The sequence below is a fragment of the Setaria italica genome, chromosome VI (genome assembly GCF_000263155.2).
Source record: "Setaria italica strain Yugu1 chromosome VI, Setaria_italica_v2.0, whole genome shotgun sequence".
Lineage (NCBI taxonomy): Eukaryota > Viridiplantae > Streptophyta > Magnoliopsida > Poales > Poaceae > Setaria > Setaria italica.
Window position 1 is genome coordinate 9,525,510 of NC_028455.1, and position 23,253 is coordinate 9,548,762.

A 23,253-nucleotide genomic window follows, 5' to 3' on the forward strand; every position below is an offset into this window, starting at 1 on the left:
GAGGTTGGAGGTTGTGGGTTCGAATCCAACACAGCGCGCACGCGCATATTTCACGTGAAAAATCGCGTGACTTCTGACTTGCGACGTGTGGGGGGCCTCCTGGGTTTTTTTTTTTGCAGCGCCTGCCGTGGTGATCCGTTTTATCCCGATTGAGTGACCCAGAACAAAAGGATCCCCCTTTTGTCCTGATTGGTTTATCCCGGAGGGATTTTCGGGAGATTTGCACCTTACCAACCGGAACTAAAGGTCAATTCTCTACCAGTGACATCATGTTTTCGCATACGTAGATGTGAGAGAAACGGAGAGGGAAGAGAGAGAAAAGAAGATCTCTAGCTTTGGCGAGAGCTGATAGCATGGCTCCCAACATCGAGTGGACCCTATTGTTCCATCTCGAAACCCCCTTCTCCCTTCTCTCCTTTGTGCTGCTTTGTCCATGCCTCCTACCTACCCCGTCTCCCTCCACCATCCTCGCCTTGGCTGCCACCAACGCCGGTGAGTCGCTGCGCACGTAGATGGTGGGGTGCAAGCGTCATCACGGGATGGAGGCGGAGCTAGTAGAGGTGCGGGATGCAAGGACCGACATTTGACGCGGCAAGGAGGGAGGATGGGGCCACCACCCGCCGGTGCGTGGCGCGGCGGGGAGGATGGAGGAGCCCGGCCACCAGCACTCGACATGAAAGAAGGGCAGTGGTTGCCGATACGCAACGCATGGGAGGATGGTGGGGCCTGGCCGTTGACGCCTGGTGCGGTGAGGAGGAAGGACGGGCCCCACCCGCCGGTGCGTGGCGGCGCGGGGAGAAGGGCAGGGACCAGCCCCCGGCGCCCAGCGCATTGCATTTTCCTATGTTATTTCAGAAATTATCCAACGTAGAAATTATCCAACGTTAGTAGGCAACGTGGCTATCGACATTAGTTCCTAATTTAGTTGTCGTTCTTAATAACACCGTGAATTATTTTCTCTGGTTCAAATGACAGTTCACCACTCTAGCATGTACCTGTTGTTGGCCGGCGGTGCTCCTCTGCCGTAACTGCGTCCACGTCTTTTCACCTCGATTTTGTCTATCTGTCTTATCAATGTCTCTTCCTTGAAACGCCTCTAGATGAGCATTGAATTGCAGCTTTCGCTTTGGGCATGACTGAAGCAGCCATGGCCCTCGTTCTCTTACCTCCAAACTCCCAACTTTGACACTATGCAAAAAGAAGATTCCCCATCACATCAAACTTGCGGTACATGCATGGAGTACTAAATGTAGACGAAATCAAAAACTATTTGCACAGTTTTGTTGTACTTTGCGAGACGAATCTTTTGAGCCTAATTAGTCAATATTTGGACAATAATTCACAAATACAAACGAAACGCTACAGTGTTGCTATAGTAATTTAGCACCTCCCAAATTCGCGAAGTAAACAAGGGCATGGTCGAATACTTGTTCTCCGTACCGCAGCTCTGCCATGCCATGCAGAAAGCACTGTCTTCTCCTCAATTGTTTGACCACCGTTGCGTTGTGAACCTTTAACTTCAGTCCCGTCATGGCTAGCAGAACCACCATAGTGCCTTACCGATGACTACACTGTGACAATTGATCAATATGATTAAAGCTAACAGATTAATATCTGTAACAAATACTCATAAAAGGAATCTGTAGTCTCATCTACGCGTTTCTTTTTTATTCATCTAAAGAATCCTGATCGATCCTCAAGTATCTAGCAAGAGTTATGGAATGCTACAATTTATAAACCCACAAAGATCGGTGGTTCATGTTAGTATTTAATTTAATTATTTATTAATTGTATGGGCACGAACTATTTAAGCTAACTATTTGTTTTCCAATTCACGTAGAAATTAGTAGTATTATTCCTTTGATTGTTTAGACTGTTAGATCTTCATAAAATCCAACGGTTCATATTCTTTTTTTTAATTAACGTGGTAATTTCTATATCCTCTCGACGAACGTGATGCCTTCTTTTAACTATTAAGATAATAGATTTCAGATATGGAAAAAAATCTAATCCTTAAAGTTTTGTAAATTGATCGTTTACCACTGAAGAGCAAAGGATATCCTTTTAGTGTCTAGGCTAGCCATTTTTTTTCACCAACCTGCGCTTGCCAAAAATATAAGCTCTTGCAAATTCTTTCCATAGTCACAAAGTTCCCGGGTGGATCGGATCGAGAAACATGGTACATACTACATACTTGCAACTGGTTTTTATAAGGCGGGGAGGAAAATGACCCCATGTTCTCTGGATGGGGACGATAGATGTTCCCAAGTCGAGGCAATACATTCGACCCTGTTTTAAGTCTATTTAAAATAATATATGAATTTGTAACATAAAGTCTATTTAAAATCTGACCATAAATATAAGTCTATTTAAAATTATCATAAATATTCTTTTTACTTTGGCAGTTGGACCTATAACTCAAATAATATATGAATTTGTAATATTAAGTTGATGCCATAAATCTATGATACAAAAATATATAGATTGATAACATAAGGATGACTCACAATACTTTTGTTAAAAGTATAAATGTCAATATTTGAATAGAACGGCAATGGTAACTTTCGGAATCAGATATAATACTTTATACTTCACTAAAGTGCCCGTGCAGCACGCTAAGTTTGTAGAAAAAAAACTTTGAACACATGTTTTATATTCATATCACTAATGATAAAGGATGTGAAGGTAGTCTTTGGTAAGGATTTCAGTAGCCAACCTGTTCCGAACGACGATAATGGACATGCAACCATGTGGAAGAAAAAGTCTATATTTTGGGAGCTACCTTATTAGGAAGTGCTAGAGGTGGGCCTGTTTGGGAAGGGGGTGTTAAAGTTTAAGAGGGTGTTAAAGTTTAACACCACATGTGGGGTGTTTGGATGTGTTGTTAAAGTTTAACACCTTTGCTGGAAAAGGACTGAATTACCCCTCAATAATGCTCTTAAATGTTGTCTAATACCCTATGCACAGGGAACGATTTGGTGCCAAGTCCTAGCGTGCTTGCGTGCTGTTGCTGCTCGTGCTTGCGTGATTGCATCCCGTTGTGTTGCTGAACTTTCGTTTGATTTTTTTCTCATTCGGCCAAATCAAAGAACCGAAGGAGAAAAAACATTCAAATTATTTTGATTGTCCTATACACATGATAGAACATAGAGATTGCACAAATGTTGTCAATGTCATTACAACACAATCATACAAATAATCTACGATTTGTTGTACAAACCATTAGCTAATTCATCATGAGATGCATTCATATTACAATCTTCATCCCCTACTTGGGTATTTGTCGCATGTCTTTCGTAGTTTGGCACTTCAACCATAGGAACATAATTTTCATCCCGATCGCACATACAGAAGGTCCTATCAGCCATATCATTCTCTCGTATGAAATTATGAATCGCCATGCATGCTACTATTATTTTACTTTGTGCATTGAAAAACTTGGTATACCCAACAAAATCCTCCACTTCATCTTCAACACTCCAAATGACCTCTCGATAATATTTCTAAGGGATGAATAGGCGTAATTAAAAGTCTCTTTCATACCTTTTGGCATTGGGCCACTCCTAAACTCCGGTAGATGATACTTTGTACCCTTGTAGTGTGCAAGGTAACCCGAACGATTTGGATAACCCGAGTCAACTAGGTAAAATTTGCCTACAAATGAAGATAAATTTTATGAGGTTAATAAAGTTGGCACGATCTACTGTACAAATGAAAACAAAACAAGTACAGAAATAAGTGTACCTGCAGGAGGTTGCAGAAACTTGTCACCATATTTGGTTACGGCATCACTGAAGACTCTCATATCATGAACCGAACCAGGCCATCCACTCACAACAAACGTGAACCTCATGTCGAAATCACAAATAGCCAGCACATTCTGTGAGGTATATCCATGTCTCCCGATGTGCTGAACCACCTTATCATTTGGCATCACAACTGGTACATGCGTCCCATCTATAGCTCCTATACAATTGTTGAAGTATGGGGCAAAACAAGGGTTTTTCAATCTTTGGTGCACGGTCTTAAATTCTGGATCCTTTGGCTTAATAATATCCACTGTTAGCTTAAGAAAACTACACAAAACAGTATCGAATGTACGGCTTATTGTTTCTAAGGACCTTACAAACCGGTCCTCAACCTGTCTAAGGGATTGTGGTGCGCCAATTATTCAAAGGAACATTCCTAAAGCATTCATATTTGACATTCCTCTAGTTGCCCTCAACCCATAGGTGTCGACCAACAAGTCATGCAGCTGGTGAAATAATGGGTTTGACATCCTAAACATGTTGTAGCAAGCGGTTCTACTAGACAGTATTTCGTGCACCCATTTTATACCCAACACAGTAGCAACCCTTTGTGGACCTTTGTCCATGTAAGTTTCACAATATGTACCAATCATGATTGCGGCCTTTAATATGTCCCGAGTCCTTTTACGATGATACTATCTCATCATCATGAAAGTAAGAATCTCTTTTGAAAAGTTGTCATCTGATGAACTTAAGGAAAGCTGATCGCCATCCTAAGGTAGCAAACAAAAACATGTCAGTCAATCCATAAAAATTACAAACAACCACATTTTTAGCACATTCAATCCATAAAAAATACAAACCAGCCATATTTTTAGCACATTCAATCCTTAAAAATGAAACCAACCACATTTTTAGCACATTCAATCCTTAAAAAGAACAAACAACCACATTTTTAGCATATTCAATCCATAAAAATAATAAACATCCACATATTGTTGAAACAACCAGACTTAGTACATAAAGGAACTCTAATTTTCCAAACAACCACATTCACTCTTTAGGATCACTAGCTACTGCTAACTCAACAATATTGTTCTCTTTGCAATATCTCTTCAAGTGAAGCAGCATTCCTTCAGGAGCAGGTATGTTGCAACAAAATTCCCTCTCATAGGGATCTTTGAATAACTGTTTGCCTGCATAGAACTCTACGGTATCTGGGGTTGCTCCACATTCCTGAATAAGTAACCATCTTTATCTTCAGAGGTACTCAACTTCTCAACTAGGCTGCTCACCATCTTCATCAAAGGGCCTTTAGATTTCTTTCCAGGACTAGTGGCAGTGGACTTGGTGCTGTTGCTACTTCCCCTCTTCCTACTATTATTGCTGACTGGGCTGTCATCATATTCATTAACAAACCCATCTGGACCATATTGATCTTCTTCCCGTACATCTTCACCATCTTGGTTTTCTTCCTCTTCACATCCAGACATAAAAGAGGTAGAGCCATCCACTATAATATCATGAAACATCTCCTCTAGGTGATCAATGTAATCTGGAACACCATACTGAAATTTCTTACATTCACTATATTTGCCCTACAAATGGATTTTGATGTTATACATCAATGCACATAAAGTTACTGCAAACTGATTGCAAATTTAGTGAATGCCCCTCACCTTGGTGTTTTTTTTCCACCACCAATCTGGGGTATATATAGTACCATCACCATTCCTTCCAAGACCAGTATCATTTTGCATTAGTTTCCAGAAAGAATGCAATGTTTTCAGTTGATTAATTCTGTTCCTGATCTAGGACTTGTGATGTCTCAACCCAGTGGCCATGTGGTAATTCTCAACAACTATCTTCAAACCTCTAGCAGTCATAGATCCTTTGGGACAGTTGCCTGATCTAATCTGCTCAACCCATAAATCACACAACAACCTGGTATTTTGTTCTGTCCATTGTGCCTTGTCATTTCTTATCTAGTGCATAACAGAGACATAGAAACCCATCACACATAGAACAGGTAACAACAATGCACATTATCGCAGTGTAAAACTAACCATCACAAAATTAACACAAATTCCTGTTTCTAACTAACAACATCAACCTGAGCAGATGAATCTTAGCAACACATTCTAACCATTTCATCTTTCTGACCTACCAACATGGACTAAGCAAACGCACAATGTAACCTAGCAAAACCATGAACAGATGAACACACATTGTAATCTACCAAAACTAAAAAAGATGAATAGATGAATAGGATGAGTATCAGAATTAACCTTGGAGGTGGGGAAAATAAGTTCGACATTTTGTGCACCACCATCTTCGTCGTCAACATCAACCCAATCCTCTCCACCAAAGGATTGGGTATAATCAGCAGTGGTTGTACCTCCATGACCGTCGGAACGTCTTCCGCAGCTGTAGGAACGGCCTCCGCTGCGTCCGCCGCTGCTACCGGCACCGTCGGGCAACGAACCAACGAAGAGAGACCTCATCGCAGGTACTTTGCTAACACCTCCTCGGCTACTGCCGCCGCCACCTCTGCCGCCGCCTCCTCTACCTGTGGTGGAACCACCTCGGATTAGCTTGATTAAACATGGTTAAGCCGCCTAACATGCGACACCACTGCCTAAACCGAGTTAATACGAAGTGCCGTCGGTTTTCGTCCGATTTAACCACTTAAACAGGATCGAGTTCAGCAAACCCACACGAAGGTGAGCGGTTACAGAGAATACAACAAGTCCACTGAGTTAAACAGTCTTACTCAATTAGTTCGGCCATAAAAAAAATTAACATCAGAGTTTTATAACAAAAGAACAACAGAGAAAACACTAGCGGAAGACTTCGTCGGGGTCGGACGTCCGGGCGAGGCTAGCCAGAACATCACTGGATCCTCTCCTCGCCATCCGAGGAGGGGTCCCACTCAACCGTCCAGCCTGGCGGGAGCTGGGGCGGCCAAGCACCAACAAGGGAGGGGTCGGGAACTGCAACTTCACCTGAAAAACAGGAGCCACAACAAGGCTGAGCTACTAAGCTCAACAAGACTTAACCGGGGAGGAGCCAACTACTCTTCCAACTAGACATGCAAGGCTTCTTGTCTAAGGGGTTTGTTTTGCCAAAAGCACTAAGTAACCTATTTTCAAGTTTTAGCTCCGGTTCTAGGTTCACTTACCAGTCTAAGTTGTGCAACCTATTCTAGGCAAACATCGAGCCAATCAAGATGTGTAGATAAAACAACAACATTGCCATCATCAGATTCCTCATTTACTCAGGGTGACATAGCGATCAAGAAATCTCAAACTGTGAGAGGCAGACGAATCGATTCGAGTTCTTTAACCATGCATGGTGAACCTAGCCCCACGACATCCGCGCACCCGGAGGTCGCTTCCTGTGTCGGCCTTCCCCATCAATCCCCTAACCCGTGTCGGGCCCATTTCCTTTGGTGCAAGGTTCCACAGACCCGGCCTCTGCCGTTCTGTGACCACGCTTTGCCACCACGTGCGACAACCAGCAGGGGAAACTCCGTTCCAAGAACAATGGGGCGACCGCTCACGTCTAGGTTCAATCAGGTACTAGGCTTCCTCATCCCATACTAAGTATGAGGCTAGTACTTTCAAACACTTGATCACGAACACCACCACTGTCGGGCCTTAGCAAGTTTTCATAGACAGACGGGGCAACCATCCGACCACCAAAGTGTTACCAACCCTGCCCCGTCCACCGTACTTATAGTTGTAGCAGATAGTAAACATGCAACTCCTACAACTCGCGAGTGACAGGAGATCACTCGGCTTTTACCGTCTCCTATTTAAGCAATGCAGCTACTCGGTCCAACAGCTAGTGCTCATATCAAGGGTTACTAAGTCATGCATCTAGAGTTTCACCCAACTCCTAAACGTAAATGCACAAACATGCTATTCGGAAGGCATGTGCAAGTTTGGCAAAGACACGTAGGATTTTCATGCAACCGGGGCTTACCTGCAAACAAGGAAGGCTGGAACTGCTCGACTTCGGGGGCGGCTTCGACTTCTGCGGGCAGGATCTCGGCTAGCTTCTTCTTCGGGCGTCGGGTGCAGCTCGTAGAAGCCGTCAGCGAGATGCAGCTCTACACGAATGCAATGCAAGGGTTAGCTTAAACGTTTCGATTTTGACAGCAGCACTGGCTCTCCTGAGCCCAGAAACTTGCGACAAAGAGCAGGAGGTGGAGGCTGTTTGAGAGAGCTGATGATGATCAACAGGTAAGGGTAGGAAGGAAACTAGTGGTCTGATCCTGGAACTAGAGGATGTGATAACTGGGATCCTCAAACGTAGGCGCTGAAGGGTTCCCACGTTTACACATACACCCTCGAGTTGAAGAAAAGATCACAGCCAAGCCCTCGGGCAAGGCGGACAAGGGTCGGCGAACAGACAGGGTCGGACGAGACGGAACTGGGGTCGGGCGGATAGGAGGGGTCGGGCGGGGCGGACTTAGGGTCGGCACTCACCTTCTTCCTGAAAGGAAAGCTTGGGGTCGGGAAGAGGCAGACTTAGGCGCGGAACTAAAGCTTCGAGCAGGGACTAAGACCGGCGATGCTCCGGCGGCGGCGCTTCTTGCAGATCACAAGAGAGCTCTACGCAGCACAAGGGAGCAAGCTGTGGGGTGACTTGGAGGAACTGAGAAGGAACTGGGAGAAGAACTCTTCAAGAACTGGGTGGGTGGCGCTAGGAGCTTGAGCAGGGAGCTAGAGGAAACTAAGGGCAACAAAGGCGGAGGGAACTCCGGCGACGGGGGCATTCCTTTTATAGCTGCTGGAGCAGAGGAACGGAAACGTCGCGGAGAGAGAGAAGGGAAGCGGCGCGAAGGCCGGGGAGAAGCAATGGAGTGCTCTGCCGTGGCGGCGATTGAGCAAACCCGGCGGTGCTGCAGAACTCCGGGGGTGACGCCAGCGATCATTGCGCTACTCCGTCAGGGCGGCGTAGGCGCGGGTAGACCGGTGGTTGAGATTTGGCGGAGAGCGGGCGTCGTCGTGCGGGAGAGGTGATAGAAGTGACCGGTTAAACGGCGCTAGGATCGAGGGCGCACAGGTGGGAGAACAAGCGGACGCGGCGCGGGGGAGAGCGCGGAACAACAGATTGTCGGGGGCGTCTGACAGAGCGGGGAAAAGGAACTGTCGCGGCCGCGGTCGGGGTTGGCGGTGGGGGAATCGTCGTGTAGCGATGACCGGGCGGCGCAACTGTTGTTGGAAAGGACGGAAAAGACGGGCGACATCGGTCTCCGGGGCCGGGATCTGGTATCGTGATGATGGGCGCGGGAGACGAGGGTCTGCAGAAAGGAGTGCAGAGGGCTTCCGCTGCCATTGGGGAAAAGGACGCGGGAACCCACTCGGTCGCTTGCCAGAGACAAAACTGAGCGGTGGCGTCGGAGAAGACGAGCCACGCGGCAGGAAAGCTCTGAGGCGGCCATGCAACTCGAGCGCGGCTGATGCGGGGATCTGGAAAAAGGATCTCACGGGTCCACCGGGGAAAAGATCGGACGGGTGAGGAAGATTAGCAGGATCCGACGGAGGGCTGAACTCGCCAGGGTCGGGAAAGGAACGAAGCGGTAGGGGTCGGACCTCAGGGGTCGGAACTGGCGGAAGACTGAGCACTTAGGTGCGGTCAACAGAGCAACTGACTGAGGTTAAGGGCTGAGATCAAACCTAACTGGAAAAGGTTAGGGGTTGGTCGTTACACTACCTCCATTGCGAGGCACGCGTAAGCCGAGGGTACGACTGCCGCGGCCCCGGGGTGCTCCTTCTCCCCGAAGCATCTCGGAGTAGGAGTTGTGGTCGGAGAAATCTTCGGCCTGGGAGTTCAGATCCAGGGCTTGCAAGCCCTCACGTGGACCTCCAGAAGATTCCGCCTGCGAGAAGAAGTCGAAGCCGCCAGCGGGGAAAGGTGGATCCGCGTGGGAGAAAAGCTCTTGCAATCCATCGTCGTCGTGCCCATCCATGAGCCCCAGGGAAGAGTTCAGGGCAATGCTTCGCACTCCTAGCAGCGTGGATGCCGTGGATCTGGGACGCGGTAGGGAGGAAATGAAGAAGGGCGGGAGGGGAGTTCCTGGAGGCGGGGTGGGGATGGTGGCGGGGGGAAGAAATGGATTGGGAGGGGAAGGCGACGGGAGGGAGATAACGGATAGAGGGGATGGCGGGAGGGGATGAACCGTGGGTGGGATGGATGGGCGGCGGGATGGATGGGCGGCGGGAGGAGATGGCGGCGGGCGCGGAGGAAGTGATGCGGGAGGGAGGGTTGGGAACAGATGCGGGAGGGGAAGGAGTGGGGGACAGATGCGGGAGGGAGGACGCGCTGGCGGCGGGTAGGAGAGAGAGAGGGGGGGCAACCAGGGAATAAGTGGGGAGGGGGATCACTTTTAACACCTTTAGCAAATTTTAACACCCCCTCCATGTGTTTATGAAAAGAGAGGTGTTAAATTTTAACACTAACACAAGTGTTTGGCAGTCATTTTGTTAAAAATGTGTTAAATGGGGGTGTTAAACTTTAGCACCCCTTCCTAAACAGGCCCGAAGTAGTACTGAACACACATTATTATTGAATTAATGTTTGAACTTCGTAGTCTAATTGAACTTCAACCCTATAAAACAACCATGCACATAAAGTGATGATCAAATATGCTCGAAGATGCAATTTACATCAATAAGTACTTCCAGTTGGTCACTTGGTCCTTTGATTTCAAATGGCTCCCAAAGTAGTAGTGTAGTACTATGGTGGAAGGATGCAAAGCAATCAGAAGAAACGACACATTGACAGCGCTACTCTAGACGTTGGGTAATGGGTACAGACAACATCAGGGACGCTGGATTGCATCAACGAGCACACGGACATAGATCGGATGAAGGGGACGAGCACCTGACCTCCGCAGCACTATGGCGCTCGACGTTGTGCCACATGCATGAGCAAGGACGGGCATGGTGATCTGCCACATGCATGCGCTCGACGTCCGTGGACGTGGTGCATGCGCTGAGGTTATTGGCCGATGGTTGCTTGATTGGCTACGCTAATGATGTGTTTCAACCTCTCAATAAGGTAACGATAATGTAGAAAATTAGCACTAATGAGATCGATAGATCAGACAAAGACCAAATCATTACCTTATTGTTGCAGAACAGGTCCAGCCGTCCAGGCAACAGGCAAAGACATTCGGCTAAAAGAATTGAAACTCTGAAGCCAACAAGCAGATCACCATGGTTGAGCTTCCGCTCTCTGTCCTCTTCCTTCCTTTGCTCATCGCGATCCCGTTCCTCTTCTTCCACCGTTCGGCGCGCGCACATGCCAGCGGCAGGCTCCCTCCGTCGCCATGGGCGCTCCCGGTCATCGGCCACATCCACCACCTCGCCGGCGCGCTCCCGCACCGCGCGATGCGCGACCTCGCGCGGCGCCACGGGCCGCTGATGCTGCTCCGGCTCGGCGAGGTGCGCGTCGTCGTGGCCTCCTCGGCCGACGCGGCACGCGAGGTCACGAGGACCCACGACCTGGCCTTCGCGACGCGGCACCTGAGCCGGACGGGCAGGGTCCTGGTCGGCGAGGGCGGCTCCGGCATCATCTTCGCGCCCTACGGCGACGAGTGGCGGCAGCTCCGCCGGATCTGCACCACGGAGCTCTTCTGCGCGCGCCGCGTCCGGTCGTTCAGGGCCGTGCGCGAGGAGGAGGTCCACCGGCTCCTCTGCTCCGTGGCTGCGTCGGCCTCGCCGGTGGACCTCAGCGAGCGCATGTCGGCGTACGTGGCCGACGCGGCGGTGCGCGCCATCATCGGCAGCCGGTTCAGAGACAGAGACACGTTCCTGCGGCTGCTGGAGCGTCGGGTCAAGATCATGCCGGCGAGTAGTTTGCCAGACCTCTTCCCCTCGTCGCGTCTGGCGATGTTCATCAGCCCGACACCGCGCTTGATGATGCGCGAACGCGAGAAAATGATGGCCTTCATCGACACCATCATCCAGGACCACCAAGACAACAGAGCCGCCGGCGTTGACGAGGAGGATTTGCTGGACGTGCTCTTGAGGATACAGAGGGAGGACGAGCTGGATCCACCTCTCACCACTGAGAACATCAAGAACGTGATAATCGTAAGATTTCTCGCAAAGGAATTTTTTTAGAAGTTCTGCAAACTTTGTGCAGATAACAGATCACTTACGTTCTGTGATTCCTACAGGATATCTTCGCAGCGAGCAGCGAGACATCTGCCACGACGCTGTCCTGGATCATGGCGGAGCTCATGCGGAACCCGAGAGTGATGAGAAAGGCGCAGGACGAGGTGCGGCGAGTCCTCGACGGGGAGGAGAGTGTCACAGAGGATAGCCTCAGTGATCTGCGTTACCTCCCACTGGTCATCAAGGAGGCGCTCCGGCTGCACCCTCCGGCGACGCTGCTAATTCCACGGGAGTGCCGGAGCCCATGCCAGGTCCTCGGCTTCAACGTCCCGGCTGGAGCGATGGTGCTCGTGAACGCGTGGGCGATTGGCAGGGACCCGAGCAATTGGGACGCGCCGGAGGAGTTCATGCCGGAGCGGTTCGAGAACAACGACGTCGACTTCAAAGGGACGGACTTCGAGTTCATCCCGTTTGGTGCAGGAAGACGGATGTGTCCGGGCATAGGGTTTGGCCTGGCGAGCATGGACCTCGCGCTCGCCTCTCTCCTATACCACTTCGATTGGAAGCTGCCGGACGGGATGGAGCCCGGCGAGCTGGACATGACGGAGGCGCTGGGGATCACGACCCGCCGCCTCTCCCACCTCATGCTCATCCCCACGGTCCGCGTGCCGTTGCGCGGGGAATAGAATTTCCCTTGCGACCCTTGTGATCCTGTGCTAGAATTTCTTAGTAGCTTGATGGTCCTAGCTTGATGACCCTTGTGATCTTTGATTAGTGCCCAAGCTGGCCCTGTGTTGTGATGAATTGATTACCTGCTCCAAATTATCTTTGGAACGGGCTACACGTAGAAGTATGTGGTTATTGTACCATTTTTTTTAGATAATTGACTACGTGAAGTCCACTCTGGAGCGTCTGTAATCTTTAGTGCATATGCATCTTTATTGTCTAAGTGTAATCTTTATATGTATCTTTAGTGATCGTTATGAATGTTGAATGGTGTAATTTTCATGTGCATTATTTCAATCCATTATGAAGGTTGATTGGTGTAAATTATGAATATTGATCAAGTTTTTTATCTAATATGAAGAGCTATATCCATTTATCACGTAATAATTTATTTATCTAATAATTTTTTTGCAAAGCCTAAATATTATCACGTGATCACATGCGTAATCACGTTGTGATGAATTGATTACCAACTTCAAATTATCTTTCGAACGGGCTACACGTAGAAATATATGGTTACTGGTTACAACTTAGAATCGAACGGTTAAAAATCATATGGATGGAAGCTCATTAACGCATCTAATATTTACATGCATAGTTTTACTTCCATGGTACACAAAGCGATTAAAATAAATGCACAACAGATTCTTGAAAAAAGAAAAACGATACTCAAGTGATGATATAGCTAGGGAGCATTTTCACAACGTATATACGAATACCTGCACAAGGAAATTTATATTCTGAACAACAGGTGCACAAGTGATGATATGGGGAGCATTTTTAGATGGTATATGGCACATGCAAGTAGAACTACAACCTAGATACGAGCAAAAGAGGCCCGGACCAGTCCCACCCGACAGCCCGACACTACATTTAGCCATTATTTAGAGCTAGGCTTGACACTAAGAGTCTGTTTGGCATGGTTCCACTTCAGAACTCCAGCAACTCTAGAAAAAATCCAGCCAAACACCCCAACTCCAAAACTCTTTGGAGCCAAACACCCCAGCTGTAGTGCAAATAGGGGTGGAGTTTTGGAGCACCTCTTTTGCTGCTCCAGAACCACCTCTTCTGAATTTCCTCGTGGAGTTGGTGGGTAATTACCCACCAATACCACTGATTAAAAAATAATGTTCATTCTTTTCCTTCGAGACTCCCTTGTGCCTCTATTTCCTCCGTCCCGCGCCTCTTCTGTTTCCTCCATCCCGACTCCTCTTTCTCCCGAGCACGGCAACTGCTAGGTTTCGGCCGCCGCCACCCCGACCGACAGCCGCCGTCGACCCCCGCTGCTGGCCGCTTTGCCCCGCCCAGTCGCCTAGCCCCGCCAACCATCACGTGCCGTACGAGCCCTTCCCTCACGCCACCGGCCGTCGTGGCCCCTCCCTCCCCGTCGGCCGCACCGCCATGGCCCTCCTATCCTGCGCGAGCTAGCTGCCGCGCTCCTCATGTGGCTCCACCACTGCGCCAGCGTCGACGCCGTCCCCCACGTGGCCACGCTCGTCCGCACCCCCGCCACTGCCGAGGCCTGCGCCGTCTTCCTCCACGGCGCCCTACCGGTGCCGCCGCTCCTCCTCTCGCGCCTGTGCTGCGAGGCTAATATCGATGATGGCGGTAGCGGGCACCCCCGCAGCTAGCCGTGGTGGCTCCTCACGCCCTGCGATCAGGCGGCGGCGTCAGCCGAAGCCGCGCGGCGCGGCATTGCGGAGGTCCTGGGCGGCGTAGGGATGCTGTTGTTCAATCAATGGGGCGTAGGTTCTGAGGAAGAAGAAGATGGGATAGAGAGGATGACAAGTGGGACCTGAATTGGAGGGCAACAATGGCAATCCACACTGAAATCGGTCTTTTTTGGAGCTGAGAACACCCATCTAGCCAAGCACCCCATTTTAGTTCTAGAGTTCTGGAGTGGAGCTGGCTCCACCTGGAGTTTTGGAATGGAGCAGCTCCACCCAAAGCTGGAGTCATGCCAAACAAGGCCTAATTTTGCCCAAAAAATTAGGCCATCCTGAACCTGGTCGGAAACATTAAAATGAATTATTTTCATTAAAACAGTGGGGGGGGGGCATCTGAACTTGGCTTGTTTAATTTTGCAGACCCAATATGGGTCGGGCTTAGGCGTTTATTTTAGTCCCAGAAAAAATATCATATTTTTCTGCCGTTCAATTTATAAAATTGCTTTAGATCTACTTACATATTCCTAACACCATTCGTGGGATGTATCGTTCCGGTCGATGTCTACATAGACATGATAGATGCAAAGGCACTATGGGATGCTTTGGTTACAAAGTATGGTGCAACGGATGCAGACAGTGAACTGTACCTCATACATGACTATAAGATGGTGAACAACTGTTCTATTGTAGAGCATGTGCATGAGGTGCAATGTATTGTTGAATAAAGGGAAAAACAAGGCCATTAAGACTACCAAGAAGAAGAAGATGAACAAAGCCGAGTTGTCTTACTATACCTGTGGCGAGTTGGAACATCTCTCAAAAGATTGTCTAGATCAACCGGCCGATCAGGCTGATGTGGTCCTGACACCAGTAGCGATGATAGTGCGGAAAAATAAATAATGATGACTAAATTATCGGCTATGAAGCCGATTCCAGCATCTTGACGAGTGTGAGTGGCTCATCGGCTATCCAAGCCGATTTGATAATGGAGCATAAAAGCTATCAGCTAGAAAGTTGACAAGAAACAGAGGCTAACGGTCAACTGCTTGATATAAACAAATCTATGACTCATCAAATCTTCCCTATTATCCTTAACAGTGGGGTTCGATCGGGTCGATGGCAGCCATAATAAGGATAACAGATTAAACCTTCAAAGTAAACAAATCTATCTATACTTCAACAGAACCATGAAAACATGCCATGGGCATTAAAGCACATGCAATCGGCTAAACAGCCGATGCAGGCTATCAGCTAGAGAGCCGATACGAATAACTGTGATTCTACCACATCTAGCAAGAGATCAAACGATGCAGCCTTACAAGATATGATAAAACCGATAACTGGTGAATACCATAGATCGAGATAGAAGTGATGTGCTATAAGTCAAAGATCCAAGATACTCGATAACTTATAGGTAAGAACTAGATCCAACAACAGCGATGCGCCCGGAAGTTGAAGTCTATGATACCTGATAACTAGTAGATGAAACTAGATGAAACCACAGCGATGCGCCCAGTGGTTAAAGCTTAGAACACCTGGTGATGGGAACTTGTAGCTTGCCGGAGATCGAAGTTGATGCAGCCCAGCTTACTAGAAGGAACTCATCGAAAAGAAAAATCTACATTACTCCTACTCCTAATGCGATGGCGTGAAGCTGAAAAGGTAGATGTGTTGTATTGATCGAGAGATGAAAATTACAATAGCCAGGGGTACATATTTATACCTTGGACCAATATAATGACTCATGGCTGAGCCGTACCCAAACTTGCCTAATACTAAATATCTAAACAAAATGAAATATTAAGGTATATGGACTCTAATTTCCTTTCTATAGAATAGCACCTTCTCCAATCCATCCGTACCAAGACAGATCCACCTGCGTGATTAATCTCGACTTTTGGTCAGCCGATTGTCCCCTGGTCGGCTATTGAATTGCCAGCTCCCTTCGTATGTCTGACTGTTTAGGAGGCCGATGAACTTTCGTTGATGAATTCTTTGTTATCGGCTCAACCATTAATTATTTGCTGGCAGTAACTCAAACTGCCTTCAACCATTAATGAAAGGTTCCGCTGGATAATGTTCGTCTCCTTTCTCACTCCTGCAACGAAACACTGATGCAACCCGACATCTGCATGTGCACTTGCATGTGCCTCAATGACGGCATGCTGCTGCCCACGGAGCCGATATGCAAAACAGTCCTGTTCCGCCTCCCTTTCGATGCTAGCGCAGCCTCCGTGGGAATACCAGCTGCGGCGTAGATGCTTCGCGACCTCTTTCGATCTCTCAGCGATCGGACATTGCAGCTCCGATGCCGAGAACGACGTGCCAGCCGAGGTGAAGCATGCTGGTCAAGATATTATCGGGCATCCCCAGAATCGAGACTCTCCTATCGGCTGTTTGCATTGTAAAGGGAAAAATCAATGAAGCCCTTGTTTACTTTCCACAAAACTCCCAACTTTAACACTATGCAAAAAGAAAATTTCCCATCACATCAAACTTGCGGTACATGCATGGAGTACTAAATGTAAACGAAATCAAAAACTAATTGCACAATTTTGTTGTACTTTGCGAGACGAATCTTTTGAGCCTAATTAGTCAATATTTGGACAATAATTCACAAATACAAACGAAACACTACAGTGTCGCATTTATGACAAAATGCCAATTTGGCACCTCCCAACTTCCCAAGTAAACAAGGGCGAAGTAACATCTTGTCAGCCGATAAAACCAACCAGCTTTCCAGGAGCCGATGATTAGTGCTAGCGACGCATGAAAAATTGTCTTCATGCTCCAATCCAGCGTCCCACCGGCCGATGTCCGCATCATCGTAGACGCATTATTTGTACATCATCGGCTTGGCTGGCACTAGAAGCCAACGCATTGTGTCCTGTCGGCTCCACTCCAGTCAATAAAACATCAGCCGATAGGCGCATCAACCGATAGTACAATCATATGCATGCACGGTCCAATTTTAGCCGACGGTAGAAATACGGCTATTTGATTATGCCCAAAAAGTAATAACCGACTAAAGAATTCAATACTTATTCTATTGGCTGTCTTTGTTAGGCTTTTCCTTGACATCGGCCAAGAGACATATACACCCTTGTATTAAGAGTAATCCTGACTTAACTCTTTGCTGTAGACCAAGCTTATCCTTTTAAATAAAGAGGTTCATGGCCGATTTTTGGTTTTCCTCTCTACTTTGTTTCTTGGACAACAAAATAACCATGTGTCCATGCACACCAGTGATTGGCAAAGTACAGAAATAAATACATTGCCCCCCTGCTTTTCTTCCGTGGTCAGCAACAGAGCCTCCATGGGTTTATGATAAACTGAGATCCGTTGCATTGGCCTCATCCATCGGCTCCATTAGGAAATAGCAATCGGTTCTTCCTCTGTTCCTTCCATCGGCTGTCCTTGTACTTATAACAGGAGGGTACATAGCCGATGGAGACTCCGGTTGAACAATATCGGCAGCAAGGTTAAAAACTATGAGCCGGCAGTCGCAGCAGTAGTTGAGTGCAACAATCTTTTGTTATTGTTAGCTTTTCCAATTGCCGATCAATAACGTGTAGCTCTCCAATTGCCGACGGAATATTATAATCATCACTAGCAGCTACCCAGTATTTTATCATCCAATTGATTTGCCGATGCCCTCTATAAGTATGGATTTCTTCTTCTTTACTGTCATTGGCTCCCAACTTATACATCGACTGGGTCATCGGCTGAGTTCTTATGGCAGCTCCAGTTATATTTGAAGATCGACTGGAGCACTTTGTGAGCATCAGAAGCTTCATTTAGTTATTCTCCTGTGCGGGCCTCTTCTCTTCATTGGCTCAACTCTGTCACTAGTAGCCGATGCATGAAACAGATCGTGCAAATATTGTGAGGGAATCCATCCGTCAGCAATCATTTAATAATTGTATTCATATAGGTTGGACATTAATCTTGCTGCCCAGATTTTTAAATAAACATCCATCAGCTAAGACGCACCAAAGGACTTCATCGGCTCCTTTTCATCCATTGGCTGTATAAAATAACTCCATCGACTCAAGAGTTGTTTCAGCCATCGCCATCGGCCATCAGAAAAGCTATGCTTCTAAAATCTTCTGGGCCGGCTGGCACGCGGCCCCGGTTGTACGGGAATGAATCTGTTCAGAGCTCGTATACGCGCACCTGGATCGGCGTTGAGAAAAATACATGAATACTTGTGTGGCTAATTGAGCTCTTGATCACGTATTAACCTTGCCGCACGTACATCTTAGGAAATGAGAGTTCCCAAGTCTTTAGAATCATCACGCCGGCTGCCGCGCAAGCCCGGCCATACGTGAGTACGCGTTGTAGAGAACTTTAAATATGTGCACGCTGGCCTCGTATCCGTATATGGGCGCTATGCATGTAGCGGCCACCGTCCATCGGTCTGATCGAGTTACTTAATTCAATAGCCATCTCTGTCATCTTGAAGCTAAACTGGTCCAATAACATTCATTGAGGGCCATCGGCTTCAAATTGCAAATAGCCGATAAGAGTTTTCCATTGATGATGAAAAAACGTAATCGGCACTCTCACGGCCGATTATCAATTCAATCATTGAATGCCCCTGTTATACAGTATTGAACTTACTGCGACTCTTCCAACTAGCATCTTAACCATCAGCTTCCATCGGCAACGAGGAATGATAGTATTGGTGTTGTGTATGTCTCCTCCATAATAAATTTGGCATCAGATTCATCTGAATAGCACATAGCCGATAAATATATCTCATCGGCTTTCAGAAACAATGTCCCGAGACAGTATAATGATAGGATCATGCCGCATCTTGATCATCTTTAGATTTTATGATCAGTCCCACCGGGCGTGCCAAAATGTGTTGACGCAAAATACTGATGGTGGACCCTGCATCAGCACATGAGGATCTGGGAGATCTCCTTAACTCCAGTGTAGAATCCAAATCGACGTGCGTGGTGTGCGCGGACGTGCCACTCAGTTTGACCATTCAACTGACAAGGGGAAGATGATCCTTTCGAAGTTTGAGGCAACCGGCCGATCAGACCGATGTGATCCGAGCACCAGTAGCGATAATGGTGTAGCAAAATAAATCATGATAAACAAAATGAGGCTAATTCCAACATCCTGATGAATGCAAATGGCTCATCGGCTATCCAAGCCGATTCAACATAACTTCACAATAACCATCGACTGGAGAGCCGATAGGAGATAGAGCACCGTCGAGTTCTTGCTCCACCATAGCCATATTCACAAGCTAATGAGATTCAAACTAACGTCGCTACCAATATTTTTAGGTGAAACCACAGCGATGCGCCCGGTAGTTGCATCCTAGAAACACTCAGGACGTCAATTTAAATCCCGCTAGCCGATGAATCCAATCATAATGAAACTCAATTCCAATGGCACTCGAGGGGCAACCAAGATTAAGATGCAACATGCTATTAAAAATAGATCTATCATCTATTCCGATAGAATTAATAACAATCGATGTGTCATAAACGGCAAGATGATAGAACAGATAAATATCAGCCGATGCAAACTTAATCAAGGCAGGATAACTGGTGAATAGCGTAGATCGAGACAGAAGCGATGCGTAGTAAGTTAAAGATCCAAGATACTCGATAACTGTTGGATGAAATCAGACATGATGACGGCGATGCGCCCGGAAGTTGAAGTCTAGTACACTTGATGACGGGGACTTGCAGCTTGCTAGAAGAAACTCATCGAGAAGCTACATTACTCCTACTCCTAATGCAATGGTGTGAAGCTGAAAAGGTAAATAAAAGATAAATGTGTTGTATATTGATCGTGTGATTATTCTTTACAATGGCCACGTCCCTTTATATTTATAGGACGAACTTACATAATTGGCATCTAACCACGTACAAGGCGAGTCACGTACACAATCTTTTCTAATAAAAAACTCTATCTCTAACTAACCCAACTCTATCTCTAAAATATTTTATTCTATAAAATAACCTCCCGTACGTACAAAGATCGGCCACATGCATAATTATTCTGGTAGCCTCCCACGTATGGCATGCAAAGTGCACCAGAATCCATGTTGTATATTCTAATCATTTTTATCCATACGTGCTGGCCTTTCCTTTATATCAGCCTTGCCTCTCCTTGCCGATGAATCCAATGAAGCTGATTTGGACTCCATGCCCATGTGCGTGCATGCTAGCTTCTTATTGTTGTACAGGACTCGAACTATCTCGAACTATTGGTCAAAATTCGGCGTCAACAGTGTTGCCTAGTATGTTAGAGAATTGCATGCTAGGTTTTAATCTTGTCATGATAAATCTAGTTTCGAAATTAATCATGCAGTTGTCTAATTTTTCAAAAATCCAAAACCTTATTATAGGCAATTTGTTAATTTTGGTATGGATGGTTTTGCTGAGTCACTGAGGCCTGAAAAATTTACCGGTGTAAACTTTAAGAGATGGCAAACAAAGGTCCATTTGTGGCTTAATGCGATGCACATCTGGAACATGAGAAAAGGCAAACCAGAAGGCAAACTGACTGCTGAGCACTAGCAGAAGTTCACGAATACCAATAATCTTTTTGTGGGATGTATCATTAGCATTATATTTGACCATCTAGTCGATGTCTACATAGACATGATAGATGCAAAGGCACTGTAGGATGCTTGGGTTATAAAGTATGGTGCAATAGATGCAGACAGTGAACTCTACCTCATAGAAAGCTCCCATGACTACAAGATGGTGAACAACCGTTCTGTGGTAGAGTATGCGCATAAGGTGCAATGTATTGTTGAATAAAGGGTAAAAAAGGCCATTAAGACTACCAAGAAGAAGAAGATGAACAAAGCCGAATTGTCTTGCTATACCTGTGGTGAGTTGGAACATCTCTCAAAGGATTGTCCAGATTGCATAGATCGCAAGGATAAAAGGGCTAATCATGGATTTGTATCCAAGGATGTAAATACAGTGACCATAGGCAACACTGAAGATGGCTATGGTAATTTATTACCTACTATTCTTTCAGTTTTTCAATCTACCAGTTGGTGGCTTGATACGGGTGCCAATGTTCATGTGTGTGGTGACATATCCATGTTGATTCCTTCGTGTTGACGTGGAATGGGTCACATGCTGTTGTTCGTGGTGTTGGTACGGTAAATCTGAAGTTTACTTCGGGAAAGATCGTACAACTGAGGAACGTGCAGCATGTCCCTACTATCAACAAGAATCTTGTGAGTTGGTCGGTCTTGTGTAAGGACGGGTTTAAGATAGTGTTAGAATCCAATAAATTAGACGTGTTGAAACATGGACAATTTATTGGTAAAGGCTATGAGTGCGGAGGTTTATTCCGCTTTTCCCTTGCAGACATTTGTAATAAGTCCGTGAGCCATATTTGTGACAACGTTAGTGATGATGCGAGTACTTGGCATTCACGTTTGTGTCATATTAATTTTGGTTTAATGTCTCGGCTTTCCAGCATGTGTTTAATTCTGAACCTCACCATTGCCAAAGGTTCTAAGTGCTATAGTTGTGTGCAATCGAAGCAGCCTCGGAAGTCTCACAAGACGGCTGAGGAGCGACACTTGACACCTCTAGAACTGATACATTCTGATTTGTGCGAGATGAATGGTGTGTTGACAAAAGGTGGAAGAGATACTTCATGACTTTGATTGATTATGCGACTACATTTTGCTATTTTTATTTGTTGCAAACTAAGGATGAAGCATTAGACTACTTTAAAATCTATATGGCTGAGGTTGAAAATTAACTTGAGAGAAAGATCAAACGTCTAAGGTCTGATCGTGGTGGCAAGTACTTTCCAAAAGTCTTTGATGAATTATGTGAGGAACATGGTATTATTCATAAGAGGACGCCTCCCTATTCGCCCGAGTCCAACGGGGTTGCTGAGAGGGAAAATCACACACTAACTGACTTGGTTAATTCCATGTTAGATACTACCAGTTTATTTAAGGCATAGTGGGGGGAAACTCTATTTACTTTATGTCATGTCCTGAATATAGTTCCGAACAAGAATAAGGATCAAACTCCATATGAGATGTGGATCGGGAAAAAACTATCACTTTCTTATTTGGGTACTTGGGGTGCTTAGCGAAAGTCAATGTACCCATTCCAAAGAAGCACAAGTTAGGACCTAAGATAGTGGATTGTGTCTTTCTAGGATATGTTCAGAGGAGCATTGCTTATAGATTTTTTATGGTTAAATCTGAGATCCCTGATGTGCATGTTGATACTATTATGGAATCTCGTGATGCAACATTATTTGAGAATATATTTTCTCTTAAAGATATGCATAGCAACTCTAGCTTTTCTGCTGAAACAACTCCTGAACCTATTGCACCTGTTGAGTCTTCTGAACAACCTAATGAGAATGAGGATGAGGACGTCCTAGAGAAGGATGACAGTGAAGCTCCTAGAAGGAGCAAGAGACAGAGGGTTGGAAAATTCTTTGGTGATGATTTCACTGTGTACCTTGTGGACAATACTCCCACGTCCATCACTGAGGTGTATGCATTTCCAGATGCAGACAATTGGAAAGAAGCTGTCCAAAGTGAGATGGATTCAATTCTTTCTAATGGGACATGGGAGCTCACTGAACAACCCTATGGTTCCAAACCATTGGGTTGTAAATGGGTGTTCAAGAGGAGCTTAGGCCTGATGGTACTTTGAAAAGTACAAGGCTAGGCTTGTGGCCAAAGGTTACATACAAAAAGAAGGTGAAGACTTCTTCGATACCTATTCACCTATTGCAAGACTAACCTCTATTCGATTACTACTTTCTCTGGCTGCCTCGTACAGTCTTATCATCTACCAGATGGATGTAAAGATAGCTTTCCTAAATGGAGAGTTGGATGAGGAGATCTATATGGATCAGCCTAATGGGTTTGTGGTGAAGGGTTAAGAAAGCAAGGTGTGTAAGTTGTTGAAGTCGTTGTATGGCCTGAAACAAGCACCTAAGCAATGGCAT

At 46.4% G+C, this 23,253-nt stretch overlaps 1 protein-coding gene across 1 annotated transcript; it reads left to right on the forward strand.

The window, feature by feature from the left end:
* The first annotated feature begins 10,938 nt into the window (after positions 1-10,938).
* Positions 10,939-12,868, forward strand: LOC101778053 (premnaspirodiene oxygenase). The gene is made up of 2 exons (XM_004974476.3): positions 10,939-11,857; positions 11,944-12,868. Exons 1-2 carry the CDS (start codon positions 10,979-10,981, stop codon positions 12,565-12,567), a joined length of 1,503 nt encoding a protein of 500 aa, XP_004974533.3. The 5' UTR covers positions 10,939-10,978; the 3' UTR covers positions 12,568-12,868.
* The last annotated feature ends 10,385 nt before the right edge of the window (positions 12,869-23,253 follow it).

Bases quoted from the DNA above. Each gene is read 5' to 3' on its own strand.
- LOC101778053 (XM_004974476.3), top strand. From the start codon at position 10,979: ATGGTTGAGCTTCCGCTCTCTGTCCTCTTCCTTCCTTTGCTCATCGCG. The intron at 11,858-11,943 runs GTAAGATTTCTC...TGATTCCTACAG, and splicing joins ACATCAAGAACGTGATAATC to GATATCTTCGCAGCGAGCAG.